The sequence below is a fragment of the Sparus aurata genome, chromosome 3, assembly GCF_900880675.1.
Source record: "Sparus aurata chromosome 3, fSpaAur1.1, whole genome shotgun sequence".
Taxonomy (NCBI): Eukaryota; Metazoa; Chordata; class Actinopteri; order Spariformes; family Sparidae; genus Sparus; species Sparus aurata.
Window position 1 is genome coordinate 4,946,636 of NC_044189.1, and position 22,022 is coordinate 4,968,657.

Sequence of the window (22,022 nt, forward strand, 5' to 3'; positions counted from 1 at the left end):
AGTAAGAAGGCTCGACACAACATGAAACTTGAAACTGGTAGTATCACCAGGGTCTCTACACATGAACACGAGCCTTGAGAACATTGTTTGTGTACACAGAGTTCGCAGGTCACACTCGACTCGGGGATCGACACTTTTTGCCTGCCATGACGGCGACTTGCAGGAGATGCAGCAGCTAACGTGAGTAGTTCAAAAACCTTCTTTTTCATAAACTCTATGTACACAAACAATGGGCCTCATTCACCAATATCTTCTTAAGAATCTTATAGATTCTTTCTTAAGTTGTTCTTAAGAGGTTCCTTAAGAAAACCCTACGTCAGATTCACCAACTCGTTCGTAAGCCTCAGAATTGTTCGCAGCTGTGTTCTTACATTGATGAAAGCCGCAGGAGCAATATATATGCCATTGTTTTGCGGGCCTTGGATGGAGAAATGCCACGTATAAATAGGGTGGGGGGGTTACTAATTGATGGCATGTTTCCAATTTACTTGATTTATCTTAAATCATTGGCACATTTAATTTATTTTAGAATTTAAATTCTTTGTAAATTACCAAAAATATGAAATAAATAAATAAATGAATAAATTTTATTGAACTACACAAGAGAAGAAAACACAACCATGCCAACATTTCGGCACTGAAATGTGCGTAAGAGTACTCCTGAGTGTTCGTAGGATTTGTTCTTGCCTAAGAAAAAATCCTAGATAAGAAAAAATTCATGAATGCCACGATCGTCGTAAAATCTTCGTAAGTGGGACTTAAGAACAAATTTGTTCGTAAGAACGGTTCATGAATGAGGCCCAATGTTCTCAATGCTCGTGTTCGTGAGTAGAGACCCTGGTGATGCTACGAGCAAAGTTTCATGTTGTGTTGCTTGTCTGGGAGCTAACTCTGCTCAGAGTTCACATTGTTATCAATCTCCTCATTCAAATCCTCTGTGAGAATACTGAATGTTCAGGTAACATATTGAAGTGTCGTCACAAATGAGCATGTGGACCAAACTTGTTAAAATGTGAGGATTTTATTGACTAAACAAACATCAGCACAGAAACAAAGAACAACACATTTAAGTTTAACATTCATTCATGTTCATCAGTGTAAAGGAATTTACATGTTTAGTCTCATAAATTCATAGTTGTAAATGTGTCGATATACATCTCCCACTCTGCTCACCACTCATACGAGAGACACACTGGCTCCATGACAGACCAAACTCTATATTCTCCATCTATAGAGTGGTGCAGCAATAAACTATTTTTGGAGGCTAATCCTGAAGTTAGCATCGCCCTGGTTCCTACACAAGAAGTCTACGGGATTTTTGAATTAGATTTTAGAATATCGCGGAAAATAATTTCTGTGACAAACACAAGTTTATGATTCTTACATATTTTGTTCATCAAGATAATCTTCACAGATGAAAACACAGTTTTTGAAGTGTAAATTAAATCTCTATCAGTAAAAAGTTATTGTTAGGCTGTAAACAGACGACATCACATTCACATGACTTAAACGTCACCACTGCTTAATGTCTTCAAAATTACTATACTCATTTTCTATAAACTGATCAATATACGAGTTGTAAAGTTAGAGTTAGAATAGTTTGTAGCTAAAGTCTGGTCACACGCTGTAGCCTGATTGTTTTGAGCATGAAATCGACAGAAAACAACAATTAATACAACAGCAAATCAGAGTCATAGAACATAGAACAGTCATTTTTATATAATGTTACTTATAATGCAAGAAACATTTCTGTCTTTTAGTTCTGCAAAGCTAAATAAAGTGTCACCAGGAGAGTCACTGAGTGTGTTTGTCATTCAGGTCTCTGGATTCAGTCGCTCAGGGAGCTCAATACCATCGTCAGGAACTGCTAAACAATAAATACAGGAAACAGTGTTGAAAAGTTTCATATGCACAATAATGTGAAACATGTTTTAATCTAAAACATGAAGTGTGAGTCAGATCAGCTGAAATAGAACCAAAGTAAGTTTTACTTACAAGATGGAGGGCTGATGGCTGAAATCAGAACAAGACAAATAATTTCAGTCACAGTTGTAAATGCCAGATTATCTTTAGTCACTTTATTCCTCTCTTCTACTCACTCAGACTGAGTATCTGTTTATACTCAGTCTGTTTAGTGCTGACTGTATTTACTTTCTCTGATGCTTGTTTTAATTCTGCAACCTGAATAAAAGAAATCAACTCAAAGACTGAAATCAAAGTAGTGAAATCTTTCCTTTTTCTCTCTCACCTTTCTTCTTTTGTAAACGATGAATCCAGCAGCACCGATGAGAATGAGAGCAAGAACAACCACTGCAGCAGTGACGAGGACGGTCATGTTACTGGGCTTCACTGTTGAATACAATAATAGTTTATTATTACTGTTCTTGTTGTTGTTCCCATGCACTCCCCTTCAGCACCCTCTGATCTCACTCTTACCCCAGTTGGTTCTGATCTGATCTTTCTCCAGTTTGGTGATGATGTCCTCCTTCACACCAAAGAGCTGAAACACACAGTCGTACCTCGTCCAGTCTTCAGGTGTGACTGATGAAAGGTTCAGGTCAACACTCATCTGGAAGGTTCCATCGTGGTTGGGGAGGATCTCTCCGTGGTCCACCTCCTCATGAAGCTCCTCTCCATCTTTCCTCCAGACGAGTGAGGCTCTGTGAGGGTAGAAACCTGTAGCGAGGCAGCTGACTGGAGAGGAGGGAGTCTTCTGGAGGAGAGACACTGAGGGAAGCTCTGGAGAGGAAAGAGGGAGATATTAAAGAGGAGAGAGAGGAAAAGAAACAAGGTAAAAGAAAGATGAAGAAATTACATTTGGAATCAGTAACAGAATGTGTGAAAGTGCTTTCAAGCAAATGTTGAACAAATGTATTTGATGCATTTTGTCTCTCAAGAAACTTCTGCAAACCTTTTAGAATATTAAAAATGATGCATCACATACATCCTTTTTTACTTGCTAGCAGACTTCGTCTGCACTATGTTGTTACAATACTATGTTTGTTGGCACATCACTGCTGCAAACTGTTGATCAGGGGAATAGTGTGAAACCAGCAGCATGATGTGAATCATGTCATGTGCTTGTAACAGTTTGTAATAGTGTCGGGCGACTAAGTATTGATTTTTCAAAAAAGCAGGAGGACAGTGTTGATGGTGGCCAAGTAATGTGCTCCATGTATCCAGACCACAGTGTAATAATGACAGGGTACATAACAACACATCTGCTACACAGCCTCCACATGAACTGTATACAGACAGAGGAGGGAACTACACCACCACTAAAGACACTCACTACAGTCAGAGAAGAACAATGTCTGTCTGTTCTTATGATTCACAGTCAGGTCGTCAATCACAGTGTCAATGTTCAGTGGAACTATTTCTATTGTGAAACACTGAAACTGTAAAATCACTGTTAAGTTTTTGTGTTGGATCTGGACCCAAATGCACGACTCGACTCAGGTTAACAGTGCAACAACAAAAGTATTTGATGTTCAAAAAGGTGAAAAACAGGTGCGAGGTGGAGGGGTGGTGCGAAGTCCCAGGATCCCGACGTGGTAGGTGAAGTCACTGGTGAGTGCGTAGGTGAAGGTGTCGTGACGTGAGGTCCGTTGTAGGACGATGGCGGTGCTGTGGCACGGGGCAGAGTGGTCCGTCTCTTCGGTGGACTCACACAGAGTGGGAAGACAGGGGAGCTGGTAACAGGCAGGCAGGTCCACTGACAGGCAGGGAAAAGCAAAGCTCGAGACTGCACAGCAAGCACAGCAATCTAAAGCGAGGTGGGAAAACACAGGAGGATTAGCTTCACAAGCTAAAGCACAAAGCATGAAGGCAAAAGGAGCCAGGAAAAATACAAACAGGGACACAAAACACACACAAGGGAAAAGGCAGGGCTACCATGATGGAATCATGACAGTACCCCCCAATGACCGACTCCAGAAGGTCTACCAGGTTTGGACCAGGAAATCCAACTCCTCTCCTCGGGGCCGTATCCCTCCCAGTCAGCAAGATATTGGTATCCACACCCCCTGTGACACACGTCCAGGATGCGACTGACCGTGAAGGCCGGGGGTCCATCGTTGAGGGGGGGTGGTGGGGCGATGGCAGGTGGGCACAGAGTACAGGTGGAAACAGGTTTTAGCTGGGAAACATGGAAGGTAGGATGAATCTTCAGTGATGCAGGGAGCTTGATGCGGACAGCAAGACACAATTTCATAAGGACCAATAAATCTGGGGGACAGCCTTTTGGAAGTCACACTGAGGGGAATGTCCTTAGCACTTAACCAAACCTTCTGTCCTGGTTTGTATTCGGGAGCGGTAGTATGCCGCCGGTCCGCCAACCTCCGATTCCGATCCTGGGTGCGCAGGAGAGCTGCCTTGGTCTCTCTCCAGATTCTGCGGATCCTTCTGAGGTTTAGCTGGACCGATGGTACGGCGATCTCCTGCTCTTGGGAAGAGAACAGAGGAGGTAAGTAACCTACAGAGGCTTCAAAAGGTGACATACCAGTAGCTGCAGATGTCAGTGAATTGTGTGAGTACTCCACCCAGGCAAGATGAGTACTCCAGGAGGCAGGGTTTCCGAGCACAAATGCAGCACAGCGCTGTCTCCAGATCTTTGTTGGCTCTCTCTGTCTGGCCATTAGACTGTGGGTGTAATCCTGAAGACAAGTTCACCGTTGCTCCCAGTGCCCGGCAAAACTCCTTCCATACTCTTGATGTGAACTGGGGGCCTCTATCTGACACGATGTCTGAAGGAATCCCATGGATCTGGAACACATGGTTCACCAACAGATCAGCAGTTTCTGTAGCTGAGGGAAGTTTAGGCAAGGCCACAAAATGTACTGCTTTGGAGAAGCGATCAATGATGGTAAGAATAGTATCATTACCTTGAGACAATGGCAGTCCGGTTACAAAGTCCACCACGATATGTGACCAAGGACGTCCGGGCACTGGGAGCGGGTGGAGGAGACCTGCAGGTGGTCGATGAGTCGCCTTCCCATGGGCGCACACGGTACAGGCCTTGACATACTCACGAGTATCGGCAGCCATGGTTGGCCGCCAGAAGTGGCGTTGAAGCAGAGACAAGGTGTGAAAAGAACCAAGATGGCAGGCAAACCGGGATGTGTGGCTCCACTGGAGGATTTGAGGGCGGACAGAGGCAGGCACAAACAAGCGACCCTGGGGACCACCACCAGGATCAGGGTTCGTCTGGAGAGCAGTTCTAACAACGGACTCAATTTCCCAAGTCAGCGAGCCGATCAAACAGGCCGATAAGTGAGGTTGAAAGTAAATCGACCAAAGAACAAAGCCCACCAGGCTTGGCGAGAGTTCAAACGTTTAGCACTCTGAATGTACACCAAATCTTTATGATCAGTCCATACTGTAAAGGGTGAGTCCGTCCCCTCCAGCCAGTGTCTCCACTCCTCAAGTGTCAACTTGACTCCCAGAAGTTGTCGGTTTCCCACATCGTAATTTCGTTCCGCAGGCGACAGCTTCTTAGAAAAGAATGCACTGGGGTGGAGTTTGTTATCACCTGCGGCTCTTTGTGACAGTACAGCGCCGACGCCAATGTCCGATGCGTCGATCTCAACCACAAACTGGCGGGCAGGATCCGGCTGGACCAGGACAGGAGCCGAGGAGAAGTGTTGCTTGAGTTCTAGAAAAGCCTCCTCAGCCGCAGGAGACGAAACAAAAGGCACAGATAGGGATGTGAGTTTAGTTAGCGGAGCAACCACCTGACTGTAATTCCTGAAGAATCGCCGATAGAAATTCGCGAAAGCCCAGGAACCTTTGGAATTGCTTGCGTGACTGGGGTGGAGGCCAATTTGTCACTGCCTGGATCTTGGCAGGATCTGTCCTCACCTGCCCTTTCTCCAGAATGTAACCCCGGAAAGGAAACAGAAGGGACATGAAACTCACACTTTTCACCTTTTACAAACAGTTTATTCTCCCACAACCTCTGAAGAACCTGCCGCACATGCACAAGACAAACACAGAATGATTTAGAAAGTCTCTCAGCACGTCATCAACCATGGCTTGGAAAATGGCCGGTGCGGTCGTAAGTCCAAACGGCATTACCAGATACTCGAAATGTCCCAAAGGAGTGTTGAAGGCCGTCTTCCACTCATCTCCATCCTTTATCCGCACCAGGTGATAGGCGTTTCGCAGGTCCAGTTTAGTAAAAATAGTAGCGCCATGAAGAAGTTCAAAGGCAGAGTTTGAGTGGTAAAGGGTATTTGTTTTTAATGGTAATATTGTTCAAACCACGAAAGTCGATACAGGGTCTCAGAGTCTTATCCTTTTTCTCCGCGAAAAAAACAGCACCAAGAGGAGATGAAGAAAGGCGAATGATACCTGAGTTCAAAGAATCTGTAATGTAGAGCCCTATGATTTCCGCGATCACGGAATCGAATCGAATTAAAACGGAATTTATTGTTAAACGCGGAATATTGCGGAATTTGACATAATTTCACTGAAATGCTGTTTTTGTGTGGAAGAGGAACGTATGTCTGAAGAAAACTGCACGGAGGGACGCAAATCTGGGTGGCACAACAAGTCCCCACCCGTCAAAACCATAGACATAGGCTTTGTCCGAAATCAGTCACTCATTCCCTACTCCCTAGTCACTACATAGTGAGTCCAACATAGTGCACTATATAGTGAGCTCAACGGCAGAAAGAAAAACGGACTTTCGGACACTACTCCGGCGCCGATAATGACGTCACTACTGTCACGCAGTAGAAACGTGAATTGAAATTTCCATGCGTTTGTCCGCAGCGCAATGCATGATGGTAAATATTGCTTGGTTAGTGACCATCGGTTGTAAACTACTTTTTACGATGCAATGTGGGATACTTTGAGTGCACTATATAGGGTATAATATTCCCCACTAGACATTCGGACAGCACTACAAAATGGTGTAGTCACTATATAGTGCACTATATAGTGAGTAGTGAATATTTCGGACACAACCATAATATACATAGACACCTCATGACGTGCTGGAACGTAATCCAGTGCCGCCGCCATCTTGGTTGGGTCTCCTCACTGTATGCTAGCACCAGAGTCAATTGGAATCAACGGAGAGCGAGCAACTAATCCCGTATTTTGAGCAGTTTACGGTTGCAATAACCGGTGCAGTATTGTTAGCAGATCGTGGGGGATTACCTTTCACAAGTAAGATTTAAAAAAATTTGTTTTTAGAATTTTTGGGGGGGCATTAGGGACTGATCCAAGATGGCGGCCGCGCTGATACGTCAGCTCCAATAGGCAGTGTCAGTCTATGAGGCGTCTACGTATATTATGTCTATGGTCAAAACAATGTAAGCATGGCGAAGCGGCTGCCCACGGCTCTGTCTTCGTCTGCGAAAAAACTGTGAGACTTGACATTAACCCCTCGGTACAGAGCCGAGCAGTTCCCGAAAGACTTGTATGTGTCAGGTGAACTGTTGTTTTGCAAAGAAGCAGACCTGAGAAATCATAATTATAGTTGTAATGCGAGAGAGTTAGCCACCTGTCCTATTCATTTTATTGGCATATAATACCAGAGTGACTGCTAACTGCTGCTAACAGAAGCTGCTGTTAGCTAGCTAGCCCCGTTAGCCACAGCCCTGTTAGCTGACTCTGCCTGGAGCTCAGAGGACAGAGGGAGGGTTGGTGTTTTCACTGCTAGCTGGTTAGTATGTTATTGACATAACTTCACGAGTATAATTCCTCATTTTGTTGGTCATCTTTGCTAATTTTTTTGACTATTTACAACTTAAATTTTCAGAACAATTTTGGTATGCAAACATTTACTGGATCTGCCTGAGAGCTGACCAAGTTTTTATTCAATGAAACCCAAATTAAACCCATAAAAACACAAAATATACTACAGTATGAAGACATGATGAAATCAGATGTTTTTGATGCACTTCAGTGTACTGTACAGTACAGTATTGAGGAAATTTGTTTGTCACCTCAATAAATTTAGGGTAATTTCTATTTAATTTGTGTACATCTTGTCATTTACATTAAAGAAACACTGTTTAAGTAGTAAAATAAGAGTAAAAGGTTAAAAAAAACCTGGATTCCCAAAATTTTAATGGAAAAAACGGAATTCCCAAAAATTTAAACGGAAAAAATGGAATTTGGGGAAAAATAAAATGGAAATTGGAAAAAAATAAAACGGATTTTATAGGGCCCTAGTAATGTAGGTCTCCTACAGGGGGAGAGTGACAGGAGGAATAATACAGACAGGGACACAAAACACACTCAAGGGAAAAGGCAGGGCTGCTATGATGGAATCATGACAATCACTTTCCTTAAATTGACTGTTCAATGTTGATGAGGGTTCTCAGTCATGGTTATTATTAGTGATCTATCATAGGCAACAGGACTTGTTTCAGCAAATTAACAATTTCATTGCCCGGTGTTATGTCCAAGGCTATTCTGTATTTTTCAGGTGACCAGAAACTCCTCCCCATCATTCCCTCCTGATCTTTGGCACCTGCTGGGAGGCGTTTAAGAGCTCCGGGTAGCTCCACCCACTCTCTCTCTCACACTGCAGCTTGGGCCTGCTGCAACGCCACCAGCCTCCATCTTTGATTTTCTTTGTTAGCTATGGTTTGTCTTTTTCGTGCAATAAATGTTACTTTTGCTACATTTGATTGTTGTTTGAATCCTGTGTTGCATCCCAAGAGCCTGGGTCGTAACACCGGTGCAAACTGTTTCCACTGTGTATATGACAATAAACATCTTGAATCTTCAGCTTCTTAAAGAAGTTTCATCGAAGAGGCTTCTAACAGTTAGTTAGAACTTAATAATACAATGACAGTCAGTCTGAGCAGGCTATATGAAGATCACTGTCTAATAAACTACATCAGGTAAGGTGATCCTACCTGTTCTCAGCAGAAAGCTCCTCCCATACTTCACATAGTTCTTCAGCCACTCCAGATAATTCTGAGCAACGTAAACCTCGAAGAAATTTCTTAAAGCTTTATCAGCGTCCATTATCTCTTTGACGATGTCAGCCTCAGGTCTTTGAGCAATCCATGTAAATGAATTTGGATCCCATTCCAAGAGGTCTTCTCCATCATAACCAAACTGAGCGAAAACTTTGACCTCTTCAGTCTCATCATCCCACTCAAGGCCATGCACATGTTGTAAAACATGGACATCTGAGACAGAGACAGAGACTGTAACTAACACTGATTCACAGATGAAACATTCAGTGGAAAGATGATCTTAAAAACATTGTACATTGTGTGATGACTGCTATTTTTTAAGTTGTGTGTTCATGAATCAGATTATTATCATTAGATTGTGTTGAACAGCTTCAGCAACAAGTCTAACTAGCAGCTGATTAATGTTGACATGATGAATGACAGGTAGTGGCTGGACCACTGAAGACAAACTGATATGATGGTTTACTTTACATGAATCTCTATTTCAGGTTATGTGTAAAATGATGTTAGAGTTTGAACTGATTGGTATCTTGAGGCCCTGGGTCACTTTACAACTAAGATGCAGAACAGTAAAAAGTTAAACAGGCTATAACATGTTACATACTGTACCTTCACTTTCAATGAAGAGACTCATCAAAATGTAAAGGAAGGTTAAGAAGGTGTTTGGCAAATCCTGGAAACAATTTTGTTTGTACGAGTTCAACTCCTCAGGATTCAGTTTGAAGAATAATTTAGCAATGTTCAGTTTCACATCCAGGTTTTTGTTGTTGTCACAGTACACCACCAGAAGTTCATCAATCTCCAGTGTCGCAATAAATCCTGGGAGGTTTGAGATTCCAGTTGATGCAGTTATGAAATACTTCCGGGAGTGTAACACTGCAGTTCAAACAAAGGAGTTAATGAATAACACTAATCTGAAATATGATGCAAAGAGAAAATATATATATGATATGAAGTGTGTGTGGTGCAAAATACAAAAGTTATAAATGTAATGTGCAGAACAAACAGCCTCCATTCAGTATAAATACACACTCATCATCACCACTCAGAGATATGATGAATCAAGTTGAAACAGGCGCTTAGCCAGTAATGGTCCAGGTCCACTTGTCCACGCAGCCAACTTTAGTCAAACAAAATTTTATCACAGAAAATACGAAAATTCATCTCAGAAACACATCTTTTTTTCAGTCGATGTACTCTGTGGACCCGTGTGATCGCTATCTCATCTCAGTTGAGGATGAGTTAGGATAAATTAAAAGCACTATTCATTGAGGAACTGTGTTGGAAAGTACCCAGTGGGCTGGAATTTCCATCCCTCATGGAAGTATTGGATGATTGTTTGTAGTTTTAGGAATGAGGAATGAGAGAGCACTTCTATGACGGGACATGTCATTCTATTCAGATTATATTTAATCTCTGGCTGGATTTACTAGCAAATTAATGTATCACACAACATACAAGGGACTGATTTCCTGGTTAAATGTCAGTCTCTGAGGTGGGCGTGTCCTCATGTGGACTGGCCTCAATAGAAGGCTGTGTGATGCATAAACACTGACTGATTTAAATATGAATCAATATAAATGCATTGCCCTAAATGTGAAGAAAACACACAACTATCATATGTTATTAAATAATGATTCATCACTCTGAAAAACTGCATCCTTCAGCACTAATGAATTAACAGTTAAAATGTTGAAAATAAACAATGTTTTACTAAACATATTTTTCTCAGATGTATGAAGAGGCTGTTTGTGTGACTACATTTATAAGACAGCTGACAATCATATTAGACAATTCTGAGGGAATATTATCAATACAACGTCAATATATCATCAACAGACATTAATACAATCAGGAAATAGTTCAATATAACATTGATAGCATCATTCATGAGTTCATCAGAAACAGCTGAGCTGATCAATACTGAAGCTACAGTAACTGTAATGAATACAAAGGGACGTGTTCCATGTGTGTCTTCTGTCTGATGTTTGCTGTCATGCAGCATGCTAACACCTTCTCTGCTGTTTGGTTTTGTCTTCATCACTTTGTGCAGTAAAGTGGTTAATGAACAGTGTTGTGTGCTGTAGAGACGATGTGCTGCTCTTTCTGTCAGTGAAAATATGTTTCAGTCTGAATCAGAAAGTAACAGACAGGTTTTAGTTGTGTCAGCCTTTATAGACTGAGCACTTCTAGTTATATCATGTTGTACAAGCAATGTTTTGTTCTTAATGTCTTTGTGATGCAGACAAGTTAAATGTTCTTTTTCACCTCTTTTTTAAGTTTTTACAAGTCTTTTTTTGTTCTGGGAAAAGATGTTCCACATCATTCTGCACTGACCCACCCAGAGTCCAGTTTCTGCTGCTCCACTGGAAGAGAAACTAAACTCGTAGGAAAGAGTCGAGTGGACTGTGAAGATTGAAGAGTTTAAAGGTTTAAAATGTGATCTTACCTGGTGATGAAACGTGACAGAAGAGGAGCAACAACAATAACGTTCTCATCTTGATTTGATGAAGACGAGTGAGTGAAGGACCGAGCTGGATCAACTGTTTACTGTTATTTGTCATTGCAGAGGGAAGTAAAAGTGTTTCTGTCCTGAGAAGAAAAATAATCCAGACCGCCTCCAAGTGACCCAGTCCTCATCAACATCCCTCACATACAGCAACATGTTAACAGTGAATAAATATTGACCGAGAAAATCCCTTATCTTCAAAAACACCAGACCACAGTGCCAAGGATCAGCTTGTCCAGTAAACTCCCTCACTTTGTTTTTCATATAGCTGTGGTGATAAAAAAAAGCAAAAAACAAATCAGGACTGAACAGATTCAGAGTCAGAAACTGGGTCTGACTGGAGAATCTGTTTTATCTTGTCTCTGAGTTCAAGTGAGCGACACTTGATGTCTGTCTGACTGCAGGTTGGTGGATGATTCCCACATTGTTTCTCTCCCCTGTGAAGAGCTCTGATTCAGTACATCCTGTAGACCCAGTCATGGGCGAGAACCAGAGGGCCATCCAGGAATCTGGACCTGCCAGGAGGAATCAGCAGCATTATGACTGTAATCATATCATTATCTTGCAACATTAGTGTATGAAATATCACTTTATTGTGGGATGAAAGAACGACTCCCTTTTATATGATAATATGGTCTAAGTCCTCCCTCTGCTGGTGATCTGACAGACAACAGTAACTTAACATGACTTCAGAAACAGCTGAAAAGTAGCATGATGTAACAAACAGCTGAGTTAATTTACTTAAAGTAATTCAAGTTAATTTTAGCTAGTTTATGAATAAATACAGAGCAGCTGGAAGTTCATGTTTTTTCTCCTTTTTACTAACTAGATCCCAACAGCACACAAACTGATTCTATTTGAATTTATCAGTTGTGTTTAATGAGTATTTAGATGAAGAGCTGCAGGCGACAGGCTGAACACCTCCAACTTCTCAGTGATGTAACCGACTCTTGTTACCTTATTAAATGTGCGTGCTTGATGTTTCTGTGCAGGAGAAGAGAACTAACAGAATGTTTCTGACCTTTCAGCTGCTGTCAACAGACTGAATTCAGAAACATGACTGACAAACACACCGCCCTGCTCACAGAGACGTCATGAGGAACAACAGATACAACGACAAGACAACAAAAGTATTCACTCCTCTACAGCTGCTTTAATTTAAAGTACATTTCATTTTCTGGTGTTCAAGTCATAAATAAATAACAAAGTACAAAACAAACTACTCAGAATAATCCAAAGTCTTTGCTGCTGATGTTTTGGTAACTTCTTCATATAAAAATGATCAAGCTTTATTTTGCTTGTATATTTCTTTAATCTGTGACAGCAGCTGGTGTTGAAATCACAAACAAGTAAGTTCTATATGATAATCATCACATTAAGAAAAATATAGAATTGTCTATACAACAATAATTTACAGTCATTTACTAATTGAAAATCAACAGTGTAAAAGGGTATAAACAATTTTTGCATGCAGCACAAATGATTCTATATTAATCATTTATTTTCATATGTTACACTTGTTTAATTGATTATTAGGACAAAACTGTGAAGTGAAGGATTTGTCTGATGTGATGCTGATGTGATCAAGATGATGAGTGACAACGAACACCAGAAACACTGAGCAGTTTTATACTTTGTTCCTCACTGGTAACTTTGAAAAGTCACGTATTCCTGTGCTTGTGTGTTGTTTGCAGCCTGTCACGTGCTCCCCCGTCTGTTTCCTCCTCCTCTGTTCTGCTTCCTCCCTGTCAGGTGCTGCTCATCAGGTGATTAGCCCCGCCCCATATTAAAAGGAGGGTGGAGGAGAAGAAGCTCTCTGCTTCCACAGACCAAACAGTCCTGTTCTTAGATTGTCTCTGTGTCTGTCCTCAGTTAGTGTTTGTTTTCTGGTGAGGATGGAGGTCTATTGTCCTGTTTTCACATCTTTGTTTGTCACTTTAGTTGATGTCATCTTTTCTTAGTTTAGGGAGGGAAGTTCTGGGTCCTACAGCCAACTGTGTGGCTGGAGACCTCCTCCATCCTTCTGTTCACTTCGGCCTCCAGACTCTCATAGTTTTGGTTGATTTAATGTATTCTTTGTAAATAAACTTTCACTTTCTTTTGCAGACTTGTTCTCAGATATGTTGTCCTGTTTTAATGTTGCTGGTCCGAAGATAGAGCCAAGTGTTGTGGCTGTTACGCAGCGTTTAAGATGGGCCAACACAGAAAGGGACTTTCCTAGAGTGGACTCAGGAAAATGTAAACACTGCATTGTTTGCAATTTTGTTTTTGTGCAGCAACATTCAGAAAATTATCAGTTTTATTCTTAGCTTCACATTGGTGACTTTATTATGTTATACAGGAAAACAAGCCCATCATCCGCACATGAGGACATCTTTTTTTATTTCTTCCTTTTCAAAGATGTCACTTAGTTTTTATACAAAACTATATAAAATAGGAAATAACCACACGGAGGCTCCATTGTGGGAACAGGTGTGGGTCAACTTTTTATTCTGCTTACATGTCAAGTTCAGCACATCACCTCCAGACTGTTACCCTTCAAAATAAGAGCCCTGGATATACCAGTGTAAAAACATATAAAAGGAACTTAAATGTCAAAAGCTCATCTGCCTGTTACTGTGTAGACTCAACTAAATTAATGACAACCAACAATACAATAATTGCACCCTAAGTTTAAGTGAGACATTTAACTTAAGTTCACTGAGTTACCACTAATAATTCAGTGATTGTGTCTCTTCTTCTTTATAGCTCCACAGTTTGGAGCACACTGATTTAATCTCACTGATTTAAGAGAAAACTCTTTTCTTGACTTCATCTTCATCAGACATTCAATCTTTTCAGTGTTTACAGAAGAAGAAAAAAAGTTATCCTAAAAATGTAAAGTGTAAAAGTATTTATTTATTAAGCATATTGTGAAGTAAACATGGTGCTGGTAGGTGTGGCAACTGAACCAAAGTAGACAGAAATACCACAGAGCACATATATTCTACAAAGGTTTCAGTTTGGACAGAACCAGTCAAACCTGGATTCCTTAAAGTACCCAGTGTGTGTGTGAGATATTTATTTTATCCACTTGAAAGGGAATCAGGCTCCACAATACAAGTGTCACAGCCCTGTTTGTAATACTGTATATAATACCACTAAACAGCCGTTAGATGGCAGCAAAGACATGTATGAAATAGAGGCTGAGAGTTTCACAGCTGCCCGACCCAAAGCTCTGGTATTTGATGACCTGGGAATGAGACTCAACCATCAACTATGTTTCTCCAGAATCACGTGCTGCATGTTTGAAGTGGGCAGAGCTCTAATGGGGGAAAAACATGTAATTATCTGTATTTTCTTTTTACTCTTTGGTTGATTTCATTGTTGCTGAATGTTGCTCGTACATTTAATGTTTTTTTTTTTTTTTTTGCTCCCAACTCACTACAGTGAATAAACACGTTTCATCATGTATTTCACTTTGAGTCTCTCAGTTTTCTACGTCATCATTTGTTTCACTTTCTTTCTAAACAGATCCTCTGATCACCTCTCAGGCAAAGAACAACAGATTTGTTCTGACGAGCTGAAGCTTCTGAGTGCAACACCACTATTATAAACACAGATCTCAGGTCTGTAACAGTCTGTCAGATGTAATGTGGATGCTAACTACAAACAAAAGTCAGCACATCAGAACAATGTTGTGTGTTGAAAACTTGCATGTTAAAGTAAACGTGTATACAACACTGTGATCTGACACTCTCACTGAAGTTACATCGTGCAGAAACGAGTGACAGAGACACTATTCATCTGTTACAAGACACTGTACCATCAAACTGATTCTGGAGCTGTTCTTTTAAGGTGAACAAGTTCAGTTCAAACACCTTCAGTGTTCATGCTAAGCTAAGCTAACTTTGTCTGGGAGCTAACTCTGCTCAGAGTGAACATTGATATCAATCTCCTCATTTAAATCCTCTGTGAGAATACTGAATATTCAAATAACATAATTGGTGCAACTACAGACACAAAGGAGCATGTTGATGAAGAAAAAGAGACAAACTTTTTAACTTTGAGGATTTTATTGAATAAACAAACATCAGCACAGAAAGAAAGAACAATACATTTGACTTTGACATTCATTCATGTTCATCCCTGTAAAGGATTTCAGTATATTTAGATAAACATCCTCCACTCTGCTCACCCAGGAGGAACAGTCACCCTGAGGTCATGCTCGGGGTCAAAGGCTTCTGTGTGTGCAGAGCTTCCTTTTCCTCTTCCTACACCAGATCTTGTTGGTAGTGGAACAAACGGTTGTATTAAGCAGCTGGTCAGATCAGGTGCTGCCTCCCAAACAGGCCACATTCTGTTCCTCCAACATCCAACCTTCACTATATCTCAGAAGAGAGACACACTGGCTCAAACTCCATATTCTCCCAACAATAACAACAACATGACTCAGGTAAGCACATTTCCACAGAGTATTCTGTTGCAGGTTAAATAATCACAGACAGGAAGTTTGTCTCTGCAGAACTGGCACAGAACAACATTGTTACCACATGTACTGTTGAACCTGTTCTCCTCCATCGAGCTTCATTAAATACTTCAGTGTAAGTAATCACATCTCCTGAATCTCCTTCCTCACCTGGTTAATCAGATGAACAGAAGTTCATCAACAATCAATACACAATAAAATGTGCCAACAGTTGGTTTCACAGTATTCATGTTGAATGATGTTTGGACCATCATTGAACTGCAGTGGGTATCAGACTGGTCCACTACAAATGTACTGAGCCCTCTGACAGGAGACACTATTCTCTAACCCTGACCTCAACATCTTTAAGCTGCCTTTAAATCCTTCACTCAGCCAAACAAACAACAAACAGCAGAAACTCTGCAGTATGACCGATGATATCTACACTGTAACTGCGCAGTTGAAACTACTTTGCTGGGCGAACTGGTTTAACTGGCAACTTTACATGAATGCCTGCTGAGCGGTCCAACCACCATCACTCTCTGTCTGGTTTGACCAGTCTCACCATAAATAGCAGCCCTGGTGGTTTGAGGATCCTTTTATGATAATCCATGAACGGTTCCTCATACCATCAGGGTCCAAGTTAAATGTGCAATGTGTAAGAATTTTTGTTGGAAACATTTTTTAAAAAACATTTTTTAACCCTAACCCTTAATAAAATAACAGGATGTAAAGAAATGGCCGATTTAACATCATGATCTCTTTGTTTAGTTTACTCACTAAACAGAAAAACTCAGACACACACCAACACTCCCCCAGTGGTCTGAGTTCACATTCCTAACCGCTAGCTGCATTGCTACCTAACTAGCTAGCTAATAGCAGTTAGCGGTTAAATATACTGTCCCATGACTGTTTTAAGTATGAATTCAAGAGATGGCCAATTCTTCACACTGCACCTTTAAGTTTTCAATATTGGCCTCAGCTGCTTCTCCAACAACTACCTCATGTCTCGCTCATTTGTATTAAAACACAGAACATCATCAAAACTAGTTATATAAACGAGCTGTTCTGCACAGATGATCTGATAATGTGCTGCACTGAACTGCTCACAGACTCATCAGAGCTCCGATAAGATCAAACATGTTTGATGGCAAGGCAAGGCAAGTTTATTTGTAGAGCACAATTCAGACACAAGGTAACTCAAAGTGCTTTACAGGCACACACAAATTACATTAAAAGACATCAACATTTTATTTAAAAGACATTAAAAATTGAATTAAAAAACATTAAAAAATAGCATTTTAAACCCAGTAAAAACATTAAGAAACAAACATCAAAACACGTAGGCTGAAATAGAAAAGCTTTAAAAGAAACAAGACTGTAGAGTCAGAGTCATAATGCAGTTGTAAGACTTTGCTTCAGTTAAAAGCAGTGGCAAAAAGAAATGTTTTAAGTCTTGATTTAAAAGAGGTGAGAGTTGGAGCAGACCTGCAATTTTCAGGGAGTTTGTTCCAAATATGTGGCGCATAGTAACTGAAAGCTGCTTCTCCGTGTTTACTTTTGACTCTGGGGACTGAAAGCAGACCGGTACCTGACGATCTCAGAGGTCTGGATGGTTCATAACGCGGCAGCAGATCAGAAATGTATTTTGGCCCGAAACCATTCAATGCTTTATAAACCAACAACAGGATTTGGAAATCTATTCTTTGATAGACAGGAAGCCAGTGTAAAGATCTAAGAACTGGAGTGATGTGATCTACTCTTTTGGTTCTTGTTAGGACTCGAGCAGCAGCGTTCTGAATCAGCTGCAACTGTCTGATGGAGTTTTTAGGGAGTCCTGTAAGGACACCATTACAGTAGTCGAGTCTGCTGAAGATAAATGCGTGAACAAGTTTCTCCAAATCCTGCCGAGACATAAGCCCTCTTATCCTGGATATATTCTTAAGGTGATAGTAGGTTGACTTTGTAACTGTCTTAATATGGCTGCTGAAATTTAGGTCTGACTCCATGATTACACCAAGGTTTCTGGTATGGTCTGTGGTTTTCAACATTACAGACTGAAGCTGAGCAGAGACTTTAAGTCGTTCTTCCTTGGATCCAAAAACAATTATTTCAGTCTTGTCTTTGTTTAACTGAAGAAAACTCTGACACATCCAACCATTGATTTGTTCAATGCGTCTACTCAGGGTATGTATGGGATTATAGTCCCCTGGTGTTACGGTTATATAAATGTGTGTGTCATCTGCATAACTATGGTAGCACATTTCATTGTTTTCCATTATCTGAGCTAGAGAGAGCATGTAAATGTTGAATAGTAGAGGCCCCAGAATGGAGCCCTGGGGTACTCCGCTTGTCATTTTCATCCGTTCAGATGTGTAATCACCAATAGACACAAAGTAATCTCTCTCATTTAGATAAGATTTAAACCACTTTAGTGTTGTACCAGAGAGTCCGACCCAGTTTTTCAGTCGGTCCAGTAGTATATTATGGTCGACTGTGTCAAACGCAGCACTGAGATCCAGTAATACTAAGACTGAGATTGTCTGTGTTTGAATGAATGTCGTTGAAGACCTTAACGAGGGCCGTCTCAGTGCTGTGATGTGGTCGAAATCCAGATTGGAAAACATCAAAACAGCCATTCATTATTAAGTAATTGTTCAGCTGTTGAAAAACAGCTTTTTCGATTATTTTACTTAAAATTGGGAGGTTTGAAATGAGCCTATAGTTATTCATTACTGATGTGTCTAGAGTTCTCTTCTTCAGGAGTGGTTTAATGACTGCAGTCTTAATGGCTTGGGGGAAGACACCTGAGAGAAGAGACGTGTTAACAATCTGTAGCAGGTCTGGAATCATGCAGTCTGAAACTTTTTTGAAGAACCCTGCTGGTAAAATATCCATGCTGCAGGAGGAAGACTTCAAATGCTGTATAATGTCTTGAAGGTTTTTGTCATTGATTGGATCAAATTGTGTCATGGTGTTAGAGTTGGGTTTAGGTGGACAAAACGACAACACACCTCCTGTACCTGATACGGTGGCACTGACCGCTTGTCTAATGTTCTGAATTTTGGCAGTGAAGAATGATGCAAATTCATTACAGGCCCTGGTAGACAGATGTTCAGAGGCTACTGGCACAGGAGGGTTTGTTAGCCTGTCGACAGTAACAAACAAGGCACGAGCATTATTTTTGTTCTTGGTGATAATGTCTGAAAAGAAGGACTGTCTTGACTTTTTTTAATTCTAAATTAAAAATGTAAAGTCTCCCTTTAAAAATGTCAAAATGAACTTGGAGATTTCTTTTTCGCCACCTGCTTTTCGACATTCCCTTTTTTCCATCTTGACAAGCGTGGCGTTTCTCCAAGGAGATTTTTTCTTACCAGAGACCACCTTCACTTTAGTGAGTGCAATGGCATTCATGACATTTGTAATTTTGGAATTGAAATGATGTACAAGGTCATTGACAGAGAACCTAGAGAGGGGTGATGTGAAAGAGAAAGCCTCAATGAATGTGTCACCAGTGTTTTCAGTGATGTATTGCTTTGATGGTTACAAGTTACAATCTGTACTTTCTGAGCTGGTTCACAACCAATGAGAGAAGCATCCTGAGAGTCTGATGGTGCGACTGAGAAAACCTGCACTCACTGCACTTCCCCACTCATTCAGACTCTCAAACTTTCTGCTTTCGGTTTTTTGTCTCTCTGCAATGTGACATCAACATCATCTAATCTCTCATCTTTTTACATCTGCTTCCCCATGACATCACCTGAGAAAGATGAGCCAGTTTGAGTCATGTCGTTTGTCAAAATTGCTACAAATTTGACACTGCACTTCCTTGAGTACTCAGCAACAAACCTGCTGAGTGTGAAGTAGATGATGTGAATGACATATAACCTACATACAGACAGACTTGCTCTACAGTTAGACGAACGTAAACAACAAACATGGCTGATGTCAGTAGTCAGTGTTGTGCCTGAATGCGTTCAATGAACGATCGTTCATGAACTCGTTCATATTTTGGGCAAACGTGAACTGAACGCACGTATTTCTGCCTGATGAACCTTATTGTGAACGCGTACATTCGAAACTTAACTATTTCAGACAGAAACAGCTACATACCAAACATGCAATGAGGCATTACCAAACGAACACAGATGAATTCGTCCCGAACGGACACAACACTGGCAACACCAGCCACCACAGAGTCGCACCGCCGCATGCGTCAGCAATGTGCTAAGCATGGAGGCAAAAAGTGTGAGTGATGTTGAATCTAATTTCTTTGATGCTGCTAACTCTGTCCATTCTCTTACCGTTAAACATGTTATTTACTATAACCAGAATATAATGCTCTTGAACACATGATGAACTTTGTTATCCTATGCAAAATGTTTTATTCACAAACAAAAATTTGCAAAATCACTACCTAAATTTGCTCCTTTTCTGCTGGAACTGAGCTCTTTGCTTAAATCTCTGATTTTGTTAAATAAAAAAAGTAATACCTTACTGAGTCATTATGAAAAGTTTTTCCCTATAGCCACTGTCTGAACTATCTATTTATTTATTATTTTATTTTTCCCTTTCTTCTAATTCTTTTTAAAAAAATGATTTATTTACTTATTTATGTATTTTATTTTTAATTTGAACTCTATCCTGTACCGCAAACATGAAACGGCACATTGAACTAAAGCACCCGGCGAGCCTTTCAAGCATAGGCGGAAATCCCAGGGGGGACATGTCCCCCCCTCCAGTAAAGCTGTCCCCCCCTAGAATAATTTGAGACACAATTAATAATTTTTGAACAATGCAGTAGCATTTATTGAAAGCACAATGTAAGCGGTGCTCATTATAATCGTGCAATAATGTGCTATTTGCATCTGTAAAGATTTAGTTCCCCCCCCCCATTCCCAAATGGTTGAGTCCACCACACACTCTTTCCAGGGCGGAGCTAGCAGCTGCAGCAGCGTGTGGACGGAGCCTGCTACTCACACCGTGCTTCGCGGGGTAAGAGGTCTATACCACACAGACATAGTTACATAAATTACAACAACACACATCCCATTAACAAAAAGCGCCAGGTCCAGGCTGTCTGCAACATTTATCCTGCATTGTTCAAAAGCCTCCTCAATTACGAGTGCAGTTAAGCTAAGTTAAAAGCTACAGATAGTGATAGTCAGGGGCGTCGCTAGGAGTGCAAAACATCCGGGGCTTTAGCCCTGCGCAGTGATGCCTCAGTTACCCTGAAAAAGTAATCTGATTACTGATTACTGATTACTCCTTAAAACTCACTTGAAGCTTGATAGTACTTTGTCGCCAGCACAGAGTGAACAACACACATTAATATTCTCATCTTTAGCTGAGAGGAACTCAAAATAATGACTATATTTCCAGCTAGAAAACGCGCATCTCTCTCCTCCCTCCATTGTTGTCGTGTTTGTGTTGCTGCGTGGTGTTACACGTGAGTTGAGCTCGTGCTGAAATGTGACTTGTTGCAAACGTGACATCACTCCCCGAGACAAGAAGAAAGCAAAAATATACATTTTTACTAAGGAAAAAACAATGATATGTAACTTTAATCTGGTTACTGGTTTGGAAATATTAACTTGTTAGATTACTCGTTTCTGAAAAAAGGTCAGATACCAGCATCACTGCCCGCAGATAGAGTCTTTTTTAAATTTCGAAAATTTGGAAAATCTAGCTGTTTAAAGATGCAATTTCAACATAGTTTAAGAGGGAAAGGAAGGGGTCCTCATCGTCATATTTTAATCACTAATAAAGCTAATTTTCCCTCACTAGGCCTACTGAGTAATGTTTACATTTAAGATATTATAGCCAAGACCTGCGCTGTGTGCATAAGCTATTAGAGCAGGTAGAACATTCCCTATTATAATTTCTTGGCTTCATTGTCTATCTGCATCAGGCCTACAGGAGGCTTTGTAGGGTATTAAGAGACAAACATCGTCATTTAACATCGTCAATAAACCCAAAAACGTACTTCAAATCTGCAGCATTTAAACCACAAATGTAGCCTAATACATTTTCCACAAGAGCCGCTGCCTACTACAAACGTAACAAACGATTTCCCACACATGTAATAACTGTTACATTTGCAGGAATTTCTTCGTGGGGACGT

At 40.8% G+C, this 22,022-nt stretch overlaps 2 protein-coding genes across 3 annotated transcripts in view; both read right to left on the bottom strand.

Moving 5' to 3' along the window:
* Nucleotides 1-1,005: 1,005 nt before the first annotated feature.
* LOC115579318 (major histocompatibility complex class I-related gene protein-like) overlaps nucleotides 1,006-22,022 on the bottom strand; it is a 39,220-nt gene continuing 18,203 nt past the window's right edge. The window contains exon 8 of the mRNA XM_030412822.1: nucleotides 1,006-1,867. Within this exon, the coding sequence (XP_030268682.1) occupies nucleotides 1,815-1,867 (53 nt within the window). The 3' untranslated portion in view covers nucleotides 1,006-1,814. The remainder of the gene's footprint in view (nucleotides 1,868-22,022) is intronic.
* On the bottom strand, nucleotides 2,692-11,904 carry LOC115578261 (major histocompatibility complex class I-related gene protein-like). Of its 2 annotated transcripts, XM_030411133.1 has the most exons (5): nucleotides 11,392-11,904; nucleotides 9,552-9,818; nucleotides 8,877-9,155; nucleotides 4,884-5,663; nucleotides 4,525-4,764 (listed from the first exon to the last, which is right to left on the bottom strand). In XM_030411133.1, the coding sequence occupies exons 1-4, from the start codon at nucleotides 11,504-11,506 to the stop codon at nucleotides 5,584-5,586; spliced, it is 741 nt and encodes a 246-aa protein (XP_030266993.1). In that variant the 5' UTR covers nucleotides 11,507-11,904; the 3' UTR covers nucleotides 4,525-4,764; nucleotides 4,884-5,583. The 2 variants fall into 2 exon arrangements, 1 of the variants encoding a protein (XP_030266993.1); XR_003983415.1 differs by lacking the exons at nucleotides 8,877-9,155; nucleotides 9,552-9,818; nucleotides 11,392-11,904 and adding exons at nucleotides 2,692-4,138; nucleotides 4,287-4,439 and having other exon boundaries at nucleotides 4,542-4,764; nucleotides 4,884-6,054.